At 38.4% G+C, this 21156-nt stretch overlaps 1 protein-coding gene across 1 annotated transcript in view; it reads left to right on the top strand.

Annotated features, from left to right (window-relative positions):
- The window catches only part of csmd3b (CUB and Sushi multiple domains 3b), a 332481-nt gene that overhangs the window by 288384 nt on the left and 22941 nt on the right, over window positions 1-21156 (top strand). Inside the window, 6 exon segments of the mRNA XM_043218230.1 lie at window positions 340-513; window positions 4060-4233; window positions 4910-5095; window positions 6166-6339; window positions 16753-16935; window positions 19503-19679. Of these exon segments, the coding sequence (XP_043074165.1) occupies window positions 340-513; window positions 4060-4233; window positions 4910-5095; window positions 6166-6339; window positions 16753-16935; window positions 19503-19679 (1068 nt within the window).

The following is a 21156-nucleotide window of genomic DNA, read 5'->3' as shown; positions in this document are numbered from 1 at the left end:
GTGATATACCATGAAACATTTATTTTAGTATTCTTTACTGAATAGAAGGGTTTAGTATCAGTATTATTCATCTCTTTACTGACCCCAGACTTGCATAACATTGCACACACACTGCAGTGTCTAAGTGCTTAAAGTGTGTTTGACCTCAATCATGTTTCCTTCTTCTGCTTCACTGTTGGTCTCACTTTTGAGAATTTACATTCACTCCACTAAACACTTAATTACATGAAGCAGTCTGTCTCTCTAAAAGCATTGGATGTTAATATTTTACAATGTAATATAGCTGCTGCTCAGACCTCTCACTTTAATCACTCTCTCTTCTCTTTCCTCTCCATTCAGCCGGCCACTGTGGTTTACCCGAGCAGATCGTCAACGGTCAGGTAATCGGGGAGAACTTCGGCTACAGAGACACGGTAGTGTACCAGTGCGTCTCCGGCTTCCGCCTCATCGGCTCCTCTGTGCGCATCTGCCAACAAGACCACAACTGGTCCGGACAGCTGCCCATCTGCGTCCGTGAGTTTGGGACTCATGCTTTTCTCTCTCAGACAAGCTGTGGAAAATTACTGAATCCATGAATAGATGAAATCAGACAGAGGGCCTAAAGCACCAAAATGCTGTGTTAAGAAAGAGACAGATGCAATCATATATATTTTATCTACAGATGCCAGTGTAAAATGAGTGAAATGAATGAAAAAAATTGTATCTGGCCAGTATGTTTAATAATATATAATAATAAATTCAATTCCTGCATATATTCAATATCGTCACATGGGGTGTAATGAATAAGCTTAACATGTAATTAATTGAATTAAAGCTTTGAATCAATCGACAGCCCTAATTTTAGCTCAACCTACTATTACATATTTTAACTACTACTATATCTGGGACACAGAGAGTAGTTTTATTGCAAACAAGCATAAGGGGACATGACATTATGACACAGACAGTCCTCAGAGCTCTGTTTCTTTTTCTTAAATGGCACTGGCATTTAAGGAATCCACCTTTAGAGTCCTCTGTATTTAGGGAGCTATTTATATTTTAAAAAAATGTGCCATCACTGTCATCTCCCACTGCACAGTGACACACTGGGTCCACGCACACAGCCTACATTTATCAGACACGCACTGCAGCAAATCTGCCTCACTTCAATGGGGGCGTTTATTTGTTTGAAGAACATTTAGACAAAATGAGCTGATAGAAAGGAGCTGTAGGGAAAGGAATGAAGTATCTGTAGTACTGGAGGCTGCAGGGTTTATCCACATCGTCTTCCAGTTTATTAAAGAGATAGTTCATTGAAAATTGCTAATTCTGTCATTTGCATTTTTCGATGAACTGTCACTTGAGGGACGTGAGTGACGATAAGTTGGTCAGGACAGATCCTACATTTTCTATACTGTATCATTACCTGCTTATACAAAATCAGCAACAGCTTAAAGTTGGTCTTTTTCAAGAGGTGGGTTGTGACCTAAAATAGGTTGTAGATCTAGCTCGCTTGATCCTCAGTAAAAATGTTTGAGAGCTACTTCTCAAATTTGGTCATGTCATTTGATTTGATTCAGCGTTCATTCATGTGGCATCTCCTGCATGATCTTTCAGAGGATAGCAGTCAATTACAATGAAAACTGGGCTATTGAGATGTCTCTTTTGATAATGGTGATCGTTGCCTCTCCGATACATTACTTTAACACGGCGTCTGAAACAATCACAAAGCTGTTTTTCATCTGCATATCATCTCACACTTTTTGAAGCGGAATAAAGCGAAGGGGAAGAAAGCCAATTTTAATGCCAGACAAGTTGCACCAGAGTTTGTGAGTCCTCAATGGATCTAACCAATAGCAGCTGACATACTTGATGTATTAATCGTTTACTCGGTATAAAAACCCCAGGAAATTAATAAATATTGCAGCTTTTTGCAGTTCTTTTTGTTTTGTGGTCTATATGCTGGCATACTCCTAAAAGTTTGCAATCGGTTTTCACAAAATTAATTTTCGATATGTAGATATATAGATATAGATATAGATATAGATATATACTTAAAATGCATTTTGTGAAATACATAGATTGCAAACTATGCCAAAAACAATTTCATAGTAAAACATATTAATGATTGGTCCCAATCAAGCGTATCCACAGTTTTGTCCAATCAGATGCATTCTAGAATTAGAAAATCCCCTTCAACTAATCCACTATTTACAAGTAGTAAGTCATTGTTCTCAACTGTGATGTAAATAAAGGCTATTTTAAGGCCCTCACTCCCAATTTTAGTAGTAAATATGTAAACACGGGAAAGATAACTAAAGTGATTTCAGGGGGTCTTTAAAGCATAAAAGGTTTTGTCACATCTGTACTATCTACATTTCACAAGCTTTGCACTACAAGCTAAAATCACAGCTTGTAATGTACAAAAAAAAAGGGAAATGTGTGGGTACATTTTCAGCTATTTTAGTATACAGTGATTTGGTTGGAAATTTGGGCTACGGAGAGTCTTTAAATGAAAGGGAAATTGCCTCCGTGCGAAGAGAAACAAATTACAACTGTGATTATGCAAATGAACTGTGGCTTTTTATGAGTGCAGAAAAGACGCATGGAACAAAATATACTGTAGCCTGGAAGAGCTATTACAAAAGCAAATATACCTCCAAATATGTCATATCAGTGAAAGAAATTTCTCTTTAATTAAATAAGAGCCCTTCTGGAGCACGGTATATGAATTAGACTCTGGAGTTAATCAGCGCACATTGTGGAGCCCTACAGTCAGACACGTGAGGATTGGCCTGTCATTTTCAGCTTACAAGTGTAGTCACGATGCACAGTAGATAACAACAACTTGGACTGCTAACATCAGCTCTATATCTGATACTGATTGGCAGTTTAGGTCTAATACTTTCTCCATATAAATGAAGTAAACTCAACCTGGCATGTAATTAAAAGGCAGTATGCTGTTGGTAGATTGATTTACATTGCTGTCTGTATGTACTCTGATAAATGATAGGATTTAAATGTCTAAAGTAAACATCAGAGTGACAGCTCTCACCCAAAGGCATTGAGTGTGAATCTTCTGTTTACAGCATGTACCGCTTCATTCAGCCAGCAAATGCCTGCAGTTGAACACAAATGGTACTGTGTTGCCCGTTGCTATTAGAACAGCGGGATTTCATTCATTCGACTAATGTTCCCTTCACACATAGATTGTTACAGAGCTATTATGCTATACATACTCAACCATTCTAAAGTTTGGAGTGTGTAAGGTTTTTAATGTTTATGAAGTTACTTCAGTGGTTCTTCAGAAATCATTCTAATGTTGGCTCAAGAAATGAACTAACTAATGTTGAAAAAAAAAACATGTTAAATCTTTTTTCAAGGTTCTGTTGTTAAAAAAAAATTAAGTAAAAATAGCAGTGTTCATTTAAAATAGTTTTTTGTAACTATGCAAGTCTTCATTTTCACTTTTATCAGTGTAATGCATAATTTCTTAATAAATATATTATTTAAAAAGAAAATTCTTGCTGATTCCAGACATTCCGAAAAAAATGTTTACTTTATTTTATTATATAAATGGATATGCATTGATCGTTACATGTAAAAATCTCTCTCTAAAACTACTCTTACACTCACTGCCACTTTTTACATTTTGTAAATATGTCCTTAATATGTTTAGCAGGAGAGTTTCAGATAAATGCATGCATGGGCTTATTTAAAAAGACCTGCCTCATAGAACCGGCCTTTGTTTCTATTCATTGACTGTAGTGCTGGTTTAAAATTTCCTTTTTATCAAGGAGAACCCGCATCTGATTTATTGCTTTTGAGTTGGCAACCTACCAAATAAGTGATTAGAAATTACAGAGAGAAAATGAACTAATTTCCCGCAGTGACCAATCAATATAAAGGGCACATCTATTTTCTTCCATAATTTAATCACACTCTAAAAATGTTTCCGTTATTTAATACATACCTGTTGTGAGAAAACCAGAAAGAACTCATCCAACAGCGCTCCACTCAATTTATTATTTAACATGGTGCTTATGCCACATTAAAGCATATCACTCTTGTCATCTCCAGCCATCAGCTGCGGGCATCCAGGGAGCCCCATCTATGGGCGTACCGTAGGCAATGGCTTCAACTTGAATGATGTGGTGAGCTTCTCCTGCAACATGGGATACGTGATGGAGGGCCCTTCTCGGGCCCAGTGTCAGGCCAACCGACAGTGGAGCCAGCCACCACCAACATGTAAAGGTGGGGAGAAAAGTTAAGTCTTTTATTCACACGGAGCTTTGCCTGATCCACCGCCTGACAAAATTAAAGCACCGCAGTGCACTCTGTGGGTAAGGAAGGGGGTAGCGGCTGTTGCGATGTTGCTAAGTAGCTGCCAGTTTTGGTGTTTGGTGGCTGAAAGTACACTAACAAAAATGTCATTGTTGATTCCGGGTAAGCCAAGACAGTGTTACACAGTTTTAAACAAAAGTAGATTGCATGTTCTGTGATAATTCATTCTGCATGTGTGCTCTCACTTAATATGGCGTGTAAGTGTATGATACATGATACTAACACCGCTCAGTCAATTTATTTAAAAATGTATTTATTTCTATTCATTAAATCCTCATTATTTATATAAGATGTACTGTATGTCATTATTGCACTGAAAAATGTTTATAAAATATCAAATTAAATCATTATATTCTAGATTAGTCACTTTCTACCAAACATTCAGATATTTTTTTTGTGTGTTCTAACATTATTTTTGGATGTGGATGTCTGTGACACATACTAAAAATGGCAAATTCTCATTCTGCATGCATTGCAGGCATAGAGCACCTGACCTACTTGTTTCCACCGAAGTCACTTGCTTAGTGCTTCTGCCAAATAACACATGTCTCTGTTTCTGTCCTCTTCCTTTCTTCTCTTTATTCAGTTGTCAATTGCTCTGATCCTGGGATTCCAGCCAACTCTATCAGGCAGAGTAAGATCGAGCATGGAAACTTCACCTTTGGCACGGTGGTATTCTATGACTGCAACCCCGGCTATTACCTGTTTGGCTCTCCTGTCCTCACCTGCCAGCCCACGGGTCAGTGGGACAAACCGCTGCCCGAGTGTATCGGTATGTTCCTGGCATCTTTCAATGAAAATTTGGCAGTGGCATTGTTCTGCTAATTACCTATTCATTCCTGTAATTGAGGGGAATTAGTTGCACGACCCTCTTCCCGCTGTTTAAGATCAGTGCTTGTAACTGAGGGACAGGTGGAACATAGTTTAGTGGCAGATTAATTAGCAATGTCAGTTTTTTTTGTTTTTGTTTTAATCTGATCCCTGTTTTATTATGTAAAAGTTGAAACACAGCACATCCTCAGCCTGTGTACAGCTCAGTAAGCTACGTTCTGCAGCAGCTGCGATGTCGACGGGGCCTGAGCTTACATTTTGCCCTGACAAGACTCCCTGCTGTCAGAGATGCCCTTTCGCCCAGTCGCCTCTTCCGCTTTGTGTGTCTGCATAATCTTCCCTGTAGTTTTACATGTTTGATCCTAACACCAGTTGCTGGGCTCTTTGAATACCAAAGTGGCCCTACATTAAAATCTGGGATACGTTCTACATAAAAATTGCTGAAGTTTGCAGTCTAGGTCTATATGAAAGGCGTTTATTGTTTTTCAAGTGGTTATGAGATCAGCAAACTTTACTCAATGCTTTGTTTATGTTTATTTGTGCTCACATCTGTTTGTGAACACCTTATTGGTTGACATACAAATGCTTATACAGCTAATAGTGAATGTTTTTTTATTTTCTATAGAATTTTTACATTTTTTATGTTAGTTCAATAACATTTCTGTGCACATTAAATTATATCCATTATTTTATACAGAGTATCACATTCACTGATATTCATTTTAAATAAAGTTATTAATAATTAACAAATTCTAGTAGTAGTGTGCAGTGAGGTCTGAGCTACAGAAAAGGAGCAAACTTTCAGAAAGTGCTGATCTTAGAGCTCCTGCAGGAAGCTGAATTAGCACCGTAATCATTAAGAGCAACCGGAATTACTGTATAATTAAAAGTAAAGAGCAGCTTTGTTTCAAGTCTGTTATGTTTTCATATAATTATATGTGAAAGTGTACTGAAGGAGTGTTTGCCAGTCCACTAAACGTGTTCGCACTCTTCTGCATGTGTATTGGATAGTGGTGGATTGCGGACATCCTGGATCTCCTCCCAATGGAGTGCTGAGTGGGGACAAATTCACCTTTGGCGCTACGGTGCGCTACAGCTGCACGGGTGGCAGGCAACTGAAGGGCGAGTCCTCCCGAACCTGCCAGCTCAACGGCCATTGGAGCGCACCCATGCCCTTTTGCTCAGGTAGGACGGACACATACATCCATCAATGCTATCTGCGCAATTAAAGATGCTAAGAACCATTACATGCTGCCTTAAAAGAGATTTTGGAAAGTGTTAGCCTTAAGCAAAAATGCAAACCTGCGAGACTTTCAATATTTTTGATGCATTCGGAGAGCTCCCTGACCCTCCCAAAGACAGCAAGGATGCTTCAAGGCTCAGAATCATTTCAAGGAGATTGTTAAAACAGTCCATGTGACATCAGTGGTTCAACCATAACTTTACGAATCTACATGACTACTTTTTGTGCACAAAAAAAGCAATAATAATGACTTTATTCAACAATTCGTCAAATCTGAAAGTAAGCAACTTATCCGTTCACATATGTTGGATGCGTTGTTATACTCTCTTCCGTAATTTAATCAAATTTAAATACTGTCCAAAATGGTGATGTATGGGTGATGCTGAGGAGACAAATTGTTGAATAAAGTTATTTTTGTTTTCTGTTTGCATGTATTTTCATAGCTTTGTAAAGTTACGGTTGAACCACTGACGAGGAGCTCTTGGAATGCATCAAAAATATCTTAATTTGTGTTCTGAAGATGAACAAAGGGCTTGAGGGTTTGGAATTACCGATTTAAGTGTATTGTAATCATACAGAGATGATTTGCTGGGTTCCATCATGCCCCTCTGATGTTGACATCAGGTTCTGTGTTTGTGAACAGAATCCCTCTTAACCCTAACTAGGCTGTTTACCTATAGCAATGACATCATCAGGCAAATCTGTCTAGCTAATGCTGAATTTTTCCATAGGTTAAGTATATAAGCAACATATGTTCATAAACTTTGCTGCATCTTGTTTGTACCTTCATTTGTCGGTTGCAAAAGTAATATAACACTATGCAAGTTATTCACAGTCAACTAATTTGATTGGGCAGGCAATATTCCAAAATTTCTGATATTTCGAAAAACAGTTGGATCAGTCTGTTGCCTGTGTTCGCAACACTTCCTGCTTTGGCTTCTTTTGTAAATATTTTTTCTGGCAGAGCAAAAAAATCTGAAACGTAGTTTTCAGTGTTGTGTTTGGAATGTAATTTACTTGATATTTTACTGTCATTTCTAGTTCTGTTTTAGCCCTCAGCCAATTTGATTGGCTGAGCGCTGTTCCAAACGTCTTGATATACAGTCCAACTCTAGGAGTAGTTAGTGTTTGTAACACTCTGCTTTTGTCTGTCTTCCAGAATGTCAGTCTGTGTTTTAGTGGTGGGAATTTTTCAGCGACTTTTTCTGTATATGTTATATAATTAATATGTAATTTTAATCAGTCTAAAAAATACTGATTCATACAGGAAACAAAACACCACTGTGAGACGTGACAAACAGTTTTCATACTTGGAGAAAAAATAAAGTTGATAAATATAATCGTCAATAATGTGTCTAAAATATAAAGATAATTATTATTATTATTAACTACATTAGCATCCATAACGTCTGCATGAACTGATTCCAACTATAGCATTCCTAGGTGTATTATAGGTATGATGTGGATTCACCTATTCTTATAGAATTATTATTAAAAATGTAGTTATAATCATCTTCTTTGCAGTCAGTGGACCTTTAGTCTGTTTTAACTTTTCGCTTATTGGACTATCTATTCTCAAAGCAACTCAATTTCAGTTTAAGGTCTTATACCTACTTACTGTTTTTGGTGAAATCTGACCGCATCCTGTCAAAATGACTGATTGTAAAATGGAAAGGGGTCACACACTAAAGCCTATGGCATTTCTTTCCCGTTGCAACAAATTTATTCTTGAGGATAAACCCCTTGAGATGCACCATCTCATTTTCAAGGGGGCTCTATTCCAATTCCCTATCATGTGTAGCTTGCTAAACAGGAATACCGCACAAACAGACTCGTAATAGACTGAATTAGCATGCAATTTGTTTAGTATCTTTTCTCTCTGAATGCATGGGTGTATTTATTCCTTCAGGGCTCGCTATTGAGAGTATATGTTTACGCACAGCTTGAGTTAGAAATAGATTTACTTTCTATAAACACAGTCTGTTCTGCCTCTGCTTTTTATTTAATTACTCATTTTATTAGTCATTTAAGTGAAGGAGAACCTCAGAAAATAGCTCAGTTGCACAATCACAGTTAACAATTGGTGGGATATAATTTTGGATGACTTCCAAGCAGCAAAATGTCTTCAAATAAAACTCATCAGTTCTTCAGTGTGAGAAGAAACTCATTGGATGCCCAGCAAGGCCGTGAGAATCCGCCCCAGTGGCAGAACCATTAACTCAGCAGAGGTTTGAGGTGCCGGGGCTGTTAACACTCTCCCACTGAGAGACACGGCCAGGACTCCCTCTGACTGTCCGATGACTATGTAAATGAAGTTAACGGCTGAAAAATCGGCTGGTGGGGCGCCGCCTTAAGCCTGCGTCCAACATCTGTGAGGTGTATAATTAATCTGTGGGTTTGCTGTGCTGATTTTTTTTATACGTTTTCTCTGCTTTTTATTGAGATTTCATGCAGATTGCTTTGGGCACGGAGAAACACACAGATGCAACTGCTGGAGTCCATGTCTGTTTATGTTGTGCAGTCTTTACAACAGGAACTGGGGACTCTCTGAATCAAAACGAGCTGCCAAAACCAGACCGAACATTTAATAGCATTTAATTAAAGCACATTTACACAAACACAACGCAATGCCCATACCATTCAGTTGTTCATTCTGTAAATGAAATGAAAAGGCTCGTACTAAATGGGAAAAATCCAGAGGGGAACCTCAAAGGGCTCCACATGTGGGTTCCTACACCCACACGTATAGCACGAGTTTTGTGGAGCACTAAATATGGCTTAGAGAGATTTTACATAAGCCATACGCCATCCGTGCACAAAACGCTCTGCAAGGCCACTTCAAATATTTCTGAACTCGGTGCACTAGCAGCAGCTGAGCTTTTGTCACATAGAATTATTACGAATCAAGGACCCCTGTGTCCAATGCCTCACCTAACTCTTATTTTACCACATTGTCACATTGTCCTTGGAGACTTTAAAGGGAATTAAATATAAACATGCAGGAAAGGTGTATAGTGAGAGAATTGCTCAGTCACTGGCATTTTGAACAATTTGATACCACATACTCTGGTTCAGCGAGCTCAACAAGTCCCTCCCGTTGCCTAGAATAGTCTGTCGTGCCCTTTAAAAAATATTTTGTGACTTGGGAGTCTAATACTCCATTCTTGCTCTTAAAATAAAATATTGCACGTTTGTTTGCTCTTGAATGTCCTTTTGGTGCTCTTGAATTATCAGAAATTGTGCTGAAGGTTGTGCTGCTTTTTGTATAAGCCTGTAGACTGAACTTTGATTGGTTTGGTTGATTGTAGTGTCCTTGTGTTTTTAGTCCAGCCATCAGAATCATTGTTCATGATAAACACTTGATGTGCATTTTTTTTCAAGCTATAAATTAGTCCATTGTATTTGATTTTTTTTAAGAATGACCAAAAATGGCTTTTAGTGATGTCTGTAACTGTTTGGACTGAGCATTTGATAGGCTAAGCAGCTCTACTTTTATAATGATCAAGGTCACGCCTCATTCCCATAATTCTTCTGCTGTTGTTAGTATTAGTAAGATCAGTTCATTGTTTTGACATTTTTTTATTTAAAGGAGGACAGAAGATACATTGGCATAATGCCGAGTTCACACTGCATGATTTTCAAACCCTCATGCATCAAACCAGAGATCTTGCACAAGACTGGAATTATAAAAAAAAAATAATAATTATAGCCTGCAAATTGCCTGTACGCTGATTTCTAGCTACAAGGATAAAAAAAAAACAAGTTTATGCAGGAGGGAGATGCAGGGAACGGGGATTGTGTGTTCTGCAAAGAGAGTTGTGATAAATAATAGTTCTGCAGTATTATGCTGGTTTGTGCTTGTTTCTGTATGATATAATTGTACATCTATTAAATTACTGATATTCTGGTCTATAACTCCTCCAAGAACTTCCCTCTGCCCTGAATCTTGTTCTCTCATTGGCTGCAGGTCATGGCCAATGTAGTTTTCAGCCAGAAATTATTTTACACAGCTTGATTGTGAATCTCCGACAGCTTTAGATTTTTAGCATGCCAAATATTTTGCAGGCATTGCTGTTACATTCAGGTCGCGTCTTAGACAATTCACACTGCGTGATTGTCACTCTCTTGAATGAGCACCGATTTGCCTCAGATTTTGGGCATTTGTCTGCGGTTTATCAAAATGTCGGTGAGTGAGAAATCTGGCTAAATTTGTGCAGTGTGAACCTGGCATAAGTCAAACTCTGCTCAACATTATCGCATACTTTGTACTATTATTTACTACTGTTAAATTGCTTAAATAATGCTCAATGCTACTGTAGTATCATTATGCTTCATTGTACTTTTCATTTGTACTAAAGATTGCCTATTGTATTGTTTCTGTATAGCATACAAGAGGAAAGACAGAAATAACCATGATGTAATTTGGTATAGGACTAAGTGAATTAAAGAACAGATCTGAAAAAATTATGTTCACAGTAATATCCAACATGCCTCTTGTAGTCCCAACACAAATGGATTAAGTAAACTTCCATTTGACAAATTTAAATAGATTGCATGCAATGAAATTAAGCTGTGACAACTTGTTCAAGAATTGTGTTGCATTAGCTCACTTTAATTAACCAAATTGCACAAGTAGGAAAAATCCATTTTTTGAGTGCATGTTGCCTCTGATCAACAACTCTCATTGAAAACAAATCACTTCAGCTCACTTTGTCATTACAAATCACTGTCAGTGTGAATGTACCTAGAAAAATGACATGTTGCTGGAAACTTCCAGACAGTCTTTGCATAAACGTGACTCAAATGCAGTTTGCATGTTTTTAAACACCCACTGTTTATCCATTAAACCTTCATTAAGTGTCTGTGACCCATAAAGCGTGAATACAGACATTGTCTCTTTCCAGTCCCACTGTATATGCTCCAATCCTCTACAGAGATCCATGACCCAGAAAGGAGGAGGCAGAGAGAGAACAACAGCTAGACAGAAAGAGAAATCTCTCTTCCTCTCGGTCCTAGGAGGCTTTATTCTCCTTCCTGGTACTGTTCATCTGCCTCCAGGGTTTTCTGGGTTTCATGGCACAAAATCATAGCAGCGCAACTTCATCCTTTTTCCTGTGTGCTATGCTGAAGGCGTTTGTACACACAAACATGCGCTCGCGCAGGGGACTGCAGACTGCTAGAAAGGACTGAGCTGATTTTTTTGTGTACATCTGTTGCACGAGCAGCTCTTGAGATCACTTACTGATGTCCCGTGCTGTTTTACAACCTTTTGTTTTAATGGGAATCCAAACCGAAGCTATTACAAGCCTTTGACCTTGTTTCCGGCCTCTTCTAATTGCCTGCTTCCAGAGAGAAGTCTCCGAGGTACAGCCTTACAAAGTTATGACATGATCCAACCCTCTTAAAATCAACAAACAACCATTTACTCTTTGACCCCAAAACAGCCTGGTACCCAATTAGCACATATACTGGGCTGCATCAGTGAGGGTTTTAGTGTCCACCTGGTGGGCAGATCTTCTGTTCTCTTCCTGCTCACACCTGAACTTCCTGTGGTCCAATTAGAGCGGCTGTAAGTATGTAAGGGCTGCAGCTAAAGGAGCAGCCTCTAGCAGTGAGTCTCTCTCAAGACTTAACTTCCCAGCTCTGCCTGAGCTTTCTGGCACTGCTTGACTGCAGATAGAGCGAGCTGACTGCACACTGATTGAGACAGAGCAGCTGCTAGCTTAGACCGCAGGGATGTTGCTTTTCTTAAAGGTGAAGTGTGTCACTCCTATGTCCCTAAAGCAACCCAAACAGAATTGCAAAAAAATAAAATTGCTTCCAATCAGTTCTTCTTCTATTCTTGCTCATGGTTTGTACAAGCTACTAGTCCTGCACTGTGAGGCTTGAAAAGAAAATGTCATTTGAATATTGAACATTTAACTGTTTGAATTTTTTGTGATATATATCACCCTATAATTCAAAAATGCAAGTAGAGCATTTGTATGCATCTATAATGGCATTGGTAACTACTGCTTTTGTTGCATCCACACATCACTTTTGAGTCGGGATCAGTTCAAGCTAGTGCAACAGGTACAGAGTGCACCTTTAAAACTAAGATAAGAACAAAAAAGAATTTAGCTGCAAGCAGCAATTAAGGGGCCAAGCACAACAAAGCTAAACTGAAGAGCTAAGGAGCTGTGTTGAATCACTTAGTAAGGTCCAGGGGTCTCCAACCCTGCTTCTTAAGTGCTTTTGTGCAGACTTAAATTTCCAACCCTGCTTCAACACACCCGTCTGTAATTAAGTAGCCCTGAACACTTTCGTTGCGTCCGAAAGCTTTTCATGAGCCTGATTTGAAACGGAGTGAAACATAGACAAACGTGTTTAATCCATTCAGATGAAATGCTCAAAAACATAGGTAAAGGCATGCCTTTCCAGTGAGCCTGAGCAGGAGGAATGGGATGTTGGACATGTGTGTCCTACATGAGTGTGAAGTATGTGTGCTTAAAACCATAGTTCTCCCAAAAATGAACATTCTATCTTCATTTACTCAAACACATGTCTTTCTAAATCTGTATGACCCTCTTTCTTTTGCAGAACACAAAAGATGACATTTTAAAAGCCTTATCAGCTGTTTTTGTCCATACAATGAAGGTCAATGATACTTAAAAACCATTGACTGTCATTGTATGGACAAAAACACGTTTCTTAGAATATCATCTTCTGTGTTCCACAGACAAAAGTCAGTCATACAGTTTGAACAACCTTGTGGTGACTAAAATATAAGATTCATTATAGGATGATGACCTGTCTCTTTAAATGCTAGGTTATTTCAGCTATTTTATATCTGACCCATATCTGTTGTCCAAAAGCATATCTGACCTAAACTGAAAAATCAACCCTGACTACTAAAAGCTACCGGAGATGCCAGTGATCAATAATCCATGCTTAGTGCCCCACTTCTCTCACACTCAACTTTTGTGCGGTTGCACAAGGTTGACATTTAATATTGCGTCAGTTTTTATCTGACGTAATCCTGTCAGCAGTGTTGCCTCAGAGTGTGAACTGCATGTTTGCGGTGACATATTTTGATCAGAGGTGGCTGTACATCAATTTGTGACATGCAAATGGACATATACCCTTCTCCTCACCGCGTCTGCGGTGGTCTCAGGACTGCCATTGCAGATAAGTGGAAGAGTTCCAGCGGGACGGCTAATACAGCAGTCCCCTCCGTCTGCCCTTGAAGTGTTATGCTTGGTCAGCACTCTCTCCCTGACAGAACACGCTCTTGGGAGTCCAAACACCCACACCTCCCGGCTCTCGCTCCTCTCGTCCTCTGCCACCAGCAAGAAAGACAAAGATGGAACATGACATAAAAACACACACCTTGTTCCGCAGCGACATACAAACATGCGCAGACCTCCCAGGAAATTTAATACTCGCTCTGCCCTGGAAAGAGTTTACCAATACGAGGCGCTCTGCTGTATTACGCCCCAAGAAAAGTACATGACGCTGTCACAACGCATCTTTGCACGTGGCGGTACTCTAAGAAATGTTCGTTGCTTCAACTTAGCATGACCAGCAGGGTGCCTGTTTCTTCATGGCACCACAACCTGAGAAACAGACCCCTCTGTGCTCTTGTTCTCTAAGAGGAAATCCATCCTCTTCACTTAAGCTCAAGTTTACGTCGACATGCATCTGGTCAGACCACGCTGTGTGATGTATGGCACATGTATGCGATTTACTGTACAGCAAAATCTACGGGATAAAAACCTGCCAGTCATGCAAGGGTCAACGACTGACCCTTCAGCAGAAGAGCCTGTTCAAGCAACCCACTGACGTATTAATAAGTAAGAGGAACAGCCCGCAGTCCTTTAATAACAGCCATTTTAATCTGTCCCCCGGGCCGCTCGCCACTAGCCCTGCCTACCCAACTCTCCAGCCACACTGATGTATTAGATCAGGAGATTTTTATTTTATTTTTTTATACAGCTGCCTGTTCCTAAATAAATCATTAGTTGTTTATGGAGCTGGCTGGTTTCGTTGACATAGGCTGGGTTTGGATGTTGGCTGGCCTGATATGAGATGGCAGTTTTTACCTTTAGGGTGCTGGGTAGGGTTGCAGTTGCAACAAATGTTCATAAGGTCTTTGAGACATAAAGTTCACATGTAGTGAATGCTAGTTAGTCTTTGCATAATTTAATAGTACAATTTTGTCCTAAGGCAAATGTTAGCCCAGGTTGTAAGCCTTCAGGAGAGTTACATATGATGTATACATATATATTAATGTGCTGATTTGGTGCTTAAGAAACATTTCTTATTATCAATGTTGAAAACAGCTGTGCTGCGTAATAGCAATAATTTGTGAAAACAATAAAAAGTTCAAAAGAACAGCATTTATTTGAACTGGTAATTAGTAAGTCTTTACTGTTCAAATTAAATTCATAAAAAAAAAAAAGTACTAACGGCAGACTTTTTTAATGATAGTGTCTAAATATACAGATAAATATTTATATCTAAAAAGATAAATAAAAATATATCTAAAAAATAGATAATCCATATCTAAATATGTATTTGTATCTAAAAATGAATGCAAATTGAAGATTTTAGCATACATGAGTAGTGACAGAGCGTGGCAAGCTATTCATTTTATTCTGAAGTTTTGCTGTCAATTCAAAAATTTACATAATGCTAAAATCTTGTGAATTAGTAAAATTTCAACAACACTGTAACGTAAAACATGAAGTATTTTGATAGAGTTTAATGGTCACACTTTTTATTTTAAGGTCCAGTACGCAGAATTAACAAACCATTAACTGCAACTTCTCCCTCGACAAAGTCTTCTTTTGCTGCTTATTAATAGAAAGATTAGTAACATTTAGATATTGGGTAGGATTAGGGATGCAGAATATGTCCATGCGGAACACGCTTTATAAGTACTTATTAACATTAAGTACTTAACATGCTATAGGCATACTAATAAGCAACTATTGTTATGTGTGAGCTTTCAACTAAGTATAATTGTGCAGCGCAATAATGCATGAATTATAACTTAAAAACCTATAGTTCTGGTATAACCAGCCACTGATCTATTTTAGCTCTCTTGTCTAGGGTTTGAGCAATAAGTCATGGTTTCTAACACTGTGTCCTAACCAGGTTTCCAGCAGCAGGTCGATTTGTCTGTGCACACTGAACGTGAATCTTCTATGCGACGTGACACAATCACAACCGATCACTTTCTATATTTTTTGGTGTGTCGAGATTATTCATAAGCCCTGTGTGAGCATAAATGTGCGCGTGCAGGTGTGTGTCTCTGTGCGATTGTGTGCGTTTGTGAGCTGATGATGAATGGAGCTCAGGTTCAGGTGAGGTGCAAGGCTGCAGGGCCCTGAGCTCAGATATATGGAAGCAGCAGGAATCAATCAGGAATATCAATTTCCAGAGAGCTGTAGCAAAGCCTTGAGTGCATGGAAAAAAAGATGTCCTCCTCCAAGATTACATCCTGAGAGGGGCTGTTCAGCTAGCCATCCTTTTTTATTCATTTGGCAGTAAAAAAGGTTAATACAGTATGTTTCTTTACACTTGATGCAAATTCTTGGTTTCTTTTTTTCTGACTCATATTTCTACAGTAAGTTGAACATGCTTGTGTGTTTAAGAAGGTATTTAAAAGGGACTTTTTCAAATATGCTCGCCAACCTCTCTTTCTTTGATTATAACTTTTTATTTACACATTGACAAGAAATGAACGCACCAGAAAAAAAACTAACTTAATTTTAATCATAATTGTATCAAACAAGATGGAATGTTTTTGAGTAAAATAAGCCAACTAATGCATAAAGTTCATAAACTTTACATAAACATTTGTGCTGTTGTTTTCCCACCAAAAGGAGGGTTTTAGGAGAATGATGCCATTGATTTAATTGTTAAATGACTTATAAAAGACTAACAAGAAAGAAAGTAAAACTGTGGACACAGGGTGAACAAAATATATAAAAATCGGTAACAAATTAAAACTAAGAATTCCCAAAAAGGCTTTTAGAGTACAGAAGAAAAAAAAAAATTAGAAACACCTTGAAGATTTCATAATAAATTAGCAGTTTTTTTCTATGCTATAAGGTTAAATGCCAAGAATGGTAATATCAGCATAAAGAAAGCAGTAAAACTATTTAAAATTCTGCTCGTTTGTTCACTTAATAGTGATATTAAGAATACCAACTAATCTTATGTCCATTTATAAAAGGATGAGTTTAATGTTTTATCCAATATATTAAGACATATACAATGGGGACATGAAAATTTACGATATAGTTGGAATGACCTTCACCTCTTTTCAATCTCTATTGTCTTTTTTATTCCTCTCTCTGTTTCGCAAGGTGATTCGTCAGGGACATGCGGTGACCCAGGCACACCATCCCATGGCAGCAGAGATGAGAGTGACTTTCGGATACGCAGTAAAGTGCACTTCAGCTGCTCGGTGGGATACGAGCTTTTTGGCTCCGCAGAAAGGATGTGCTTCCCCAACGGCACATGGTCCGGTACTCAGCCCTCCTGCAAACGTAAGCGCCTGCAGCAGCTGACATGATCCAGCATCTCTGAAACTGCCCGACTCCCACTCTCACTTCACATTGCACATATTCTCTTTTACTTGGCTAGGTGAATTCAGAAGTAGGACATCTCAGCCCTAAGCTACTTAGATCAGCCGATGACTTGTTGAAAAACTCCTGACTAAGGCTTTGTTCAAACTGCACACAAAAATACGATTTTGTTGTCAAAGCCGATATTTAGAACTGACTGCATGTAATGAAATCTGATTGTTCAGATCTAGGGATCATGTTAGCGTGCCCATGTTAACCCCTGCAGGTGGATGCTGTAACTACACCATCTGGTATTGCCTATTGCATATTTTTGGATGATTTAATTTTTTTTGCAATGGATGGCAATTGAAAAATAGCCACTGTATTTCGAACAAATCCACTTATAATCATATATTAGATAAAAATAAATAAAAAACATATAGAAACTTTCATTAGAAGTTCAGGAGAGATAGGACAGTATGTTTTTTTTTTATTATTATTATTTATTACATTTTAAATAAACACTTTTATTCAACAATAATGCATAAAATATTTCAAAAATCAAGTAAGGATATAGATGTATATTTATTTCTATTTCATATAAATGCTGATATTTTGAACTTTTTATTCCTAAAAAAAACAATTAAATAATATTTTTTAATTTTATCTCTTAAGAATAATGTTTGACAAACGGTTATAACAAAGATTTAGGCATAATAAAAATGGTAAAAGACTTTCTCATCAGCAACTAAGAGTTGGTTTAGAAGCAGAGAATGATTTTATCCTTCTTCTCATTATTGTTGGTCTAACAGTTGAACTTACTGTTGAACAGTTGAATCTTTTAACAGGCATTGCCTTGTTATTTCTTTAGTAGCGCTACTAAGTGCTGAACAGAAGACCCTCCTGTTCATATTAATAATGATCTTGCATCCAACCCCCTTTAAGCAAGTGTTGTCTTTATTATACCATATAATAGTCCCAAAAGTCATTTATCAATGACAAACAATAAAATCAGCTACCCGCTAAATAATATATCACCGTCCACATTGTTATCTGATGTTTTATTTGGGCCTGCTGTTACAGTTGTACAGTTGTCAGAGTCCCACATCACGTAATAAACCCACATTTTCCCCGAGGCTGTAAAGTCTACAACACAAATGAAAGATGACTAGCCACTTCCAGACTCAAGCAGGCAGTGTTTTCAGCGGAAACATGATGCACCATCTTGTTTTCTTGCTCCGAGACCTGACTAATGGTGTTTCTCCCAGGGCTCCCACCTCCCACAGAACATATAGTTGACATGACCTAAGCCATTGTGCGGGAATCATTTTTGAGAGACGGCAATTGGCACAGGGATACAGGAACAGTGACTAATTGAGGGGGAAGGCATTGTGCTATAATCCGTCCCCAATGCTGCAAAATGACAAGCCCTATGGGAATCACAATGGTCAGCCTGTCATCGCAAGACAAAGAGAGTGCTCGAGTTTGCCGTCATGGAGGTGTACCACAAGCACTGTCTTTTTAACAGCTGCACAGAGAGATGATTCCATCCTGAAAGGAAGCCTGAGTTCTTCCATTGCAGTCAACCAAGAAAGCACTTTGGCTTGGCGGATTAATAGGTTTTCAGCCAGTTAATTCACTCAACCAGCATCTCCGCGGAAATAAAGAGCTCTCTTTTTTTGTCCTTTCTCGGTCTCGGTGCCATGCTCCGGGTATGATCTACAGGCCTGTCATAGCATATCTTCAAACTTCATCCCCACTCATTTAAGCCTTACAGACACTAATACCTCATTCTGTTATAGCCACTGTCCCATGTCATAGTCATTACATGGTCAAAGACGTCTCTCTAATGATCTCTGTTCTTTTAGACTGTCACTTTCTTCCCATCAGATGCACAGATAATCTTTAGATATATCAAATGCGGTTTAGGGCAAGCTACTTAATAAACAAAATACGCGGTTTTGTAGATAAAAGAATACTTCTGAAAAATTGTGATCCAGTTCAATTACTAAGTACTTCACTTGCAGAGTATTTGTATTGCTGATTAAAAAGCACAAAATCTCATGTAGTCAGACCTTTGACTGAACAGCATATGGTCTTGTCCACACTGCCACTTATTCTTGCCAAGAACCACCTACTTAGACAGTTTTGTGAGCAATATGCATCGGCTGGTCAGCGAACAGACTGTGTGAGCCATCTGAGACTAAGGAACATGACAAAGATTCAAGGCTGGACACTACTCTAGGGGTATATACTGTATGTGATCATTTTAAATCCCTAAAGCTATTTAAGTAGAACCATGATTTATGTAAGTGAAAGAAACTGTGCATATATACACCACTGTTCAAATATTTTGGGTCAGTAAGATTTGCTCAGTAAAGGCTGCGCTTATTTGATTTTTTTGATACAAAATAAAAGCAGACAAAAGAAACACTGACACCTCCAGCTATCCTCGTTCGTCCCTAATGAAATTACTAAACAATGTAACATGTTACTCAGGAATGTTAAGTGACACTTTTTCATATATTTTTACTTTTAAAATGCTACAGCGGTGCAGTGTGGTAACCCTGGGACTCCCAGTAACGGACGGGTATATCGACTGGACGGCACCACCTTCTCACATTCGGTCATCTATTCCTGTATGGATGGTTACCTGCTAAGCGGCTCCACCACACGGCAATGCCAAGCTAACGGCACCTGGTCTGGCACTGCACCCAACTGCACCTGTAAGTGTGAAACTAGTGAGATACGGCAGGGGATTTGTTGATCTTAAAATAGAAATGAAGGCTTGTTTGTTTTCGAATAAACCAAAATTTCAGTAGTGGCTTCAGTAGTGCTTCATTACAGGTTGAAATGAGGTGATATGATCGATGTGCTTGAGGGATTCATTTGTGTAAAGCTGTACTAAAAATGTATTGTCATGGTAACAGACCTTGAATGATAGAGAGAAGTCTTCTTGTTGAGAGTTCAGGGGACCAACTTTATGAAAGTATAATTTAGGCATCGCCATGAGAGTAACTGGCGTTCCTTTAAATACAAAAAGTTGGAAAGTTTTCAGTGCATTTTCTGGAAGATTTGGGTCAGAATTAGGGATTGCAGGATCCGGTTTCTCCAAGGTAGCTCCAAGATGTTCTTTTGTCAAAGGGAGGAAGATGTAAAGGTCAGTTAAATTTTTGCTCTTTTAGATATGTGCTCTGCCTTGGACACAATGGTATCTATGTATTTTACAACTTCTAACCGTATAAACTTCCAAATTCAGTGGGGTTTTTTTGTAACCTTTACATGTACTGACAACCACCATAATAAAACAGATAGTATAATAGAAAACCATATAATGAATCTGTATTCTTCATAAATGGCCTGTCCAGAACAATTTATGGTTTTTAACTGTATATGGTGAGTAACTTACAAATTCAAATGTTTAACTGTAGCATTTTGCCATTTTATGGGTAAAAATTACTGAAAAATATTGATCCATAATGTCATATTCCAAGAAACAAATGTGTGTCTTAGTAATCTTTTATTTAAAAGCATCAATGTCTCTTAGGTCAAATGGACTATTTGATGATGTTAAACAGTAGCCAAATAGCTATTTGCATTGTTTTTTATTAGGAGTGGGGTTTGCGTTGGTTTTTGCTCACAGTTAGGTTGATGCTTTTTATCATTTGAATCTATTTCAGTTCAGTTTTGTGAGTGATGGAACACTCACATATCTGGTTGATTAAAAACTCTCGCAGTAGTAGTTGTTTGAGTAATGATGAAGAGTCACACAACACAATAAAACAGCTTACCCTGCGTAATGTGTCTAGGTAAGTTGGCATTATCATCCATAATCACATCCCTTAATGGTCTCAACGTTCAAACATAAATGCTGGCGTATTCCCTGCATACTGTTGACTGGAATTATATGGGCGGTGCACCAAACCAGCTCTGATTGATGCAGGGCTACATGTGTTTATTGAGTGGGGCAAAAGCGGTGATACATGGCTGTGTCCAAGGGAGGAGTCACATTAGCATTTAGCGTTAGCCATTTCTCACCATCAGCTGACATGTTTATGTGCAAGGCCGCTGATGGATTTTACAAAACATCATTTTCCGTCCTTTTCCAAAAGACACAAAACGTATGGCAACTCAAGGGTGACAAATAAGTAATGGTCCACCATAAATCAATAGAGGAAATTAAGATGTTGCATCGGGGAAATA

This window comes from Puntigrus tetrazona, chromosome 19 (genome assembly GCF_018831695.1).
Source record: "Puntigrus tetrazona isolate hp1 chromosome 19, ASM1883169v1, whole genome shotgun sequence".
In the NCBI taxonomy this organism is placed as follows: Eukaryota; Metazoa; Chordata; class Actinopteri; order Cypriniformes; family Cyprinidae; genus Puntigrus; species Puntigrus tetrazona.
Note: the sequence above shows the minus strand (reverse complement) of the source record. Positions and strands in the feature narration are given on the sequence as shown.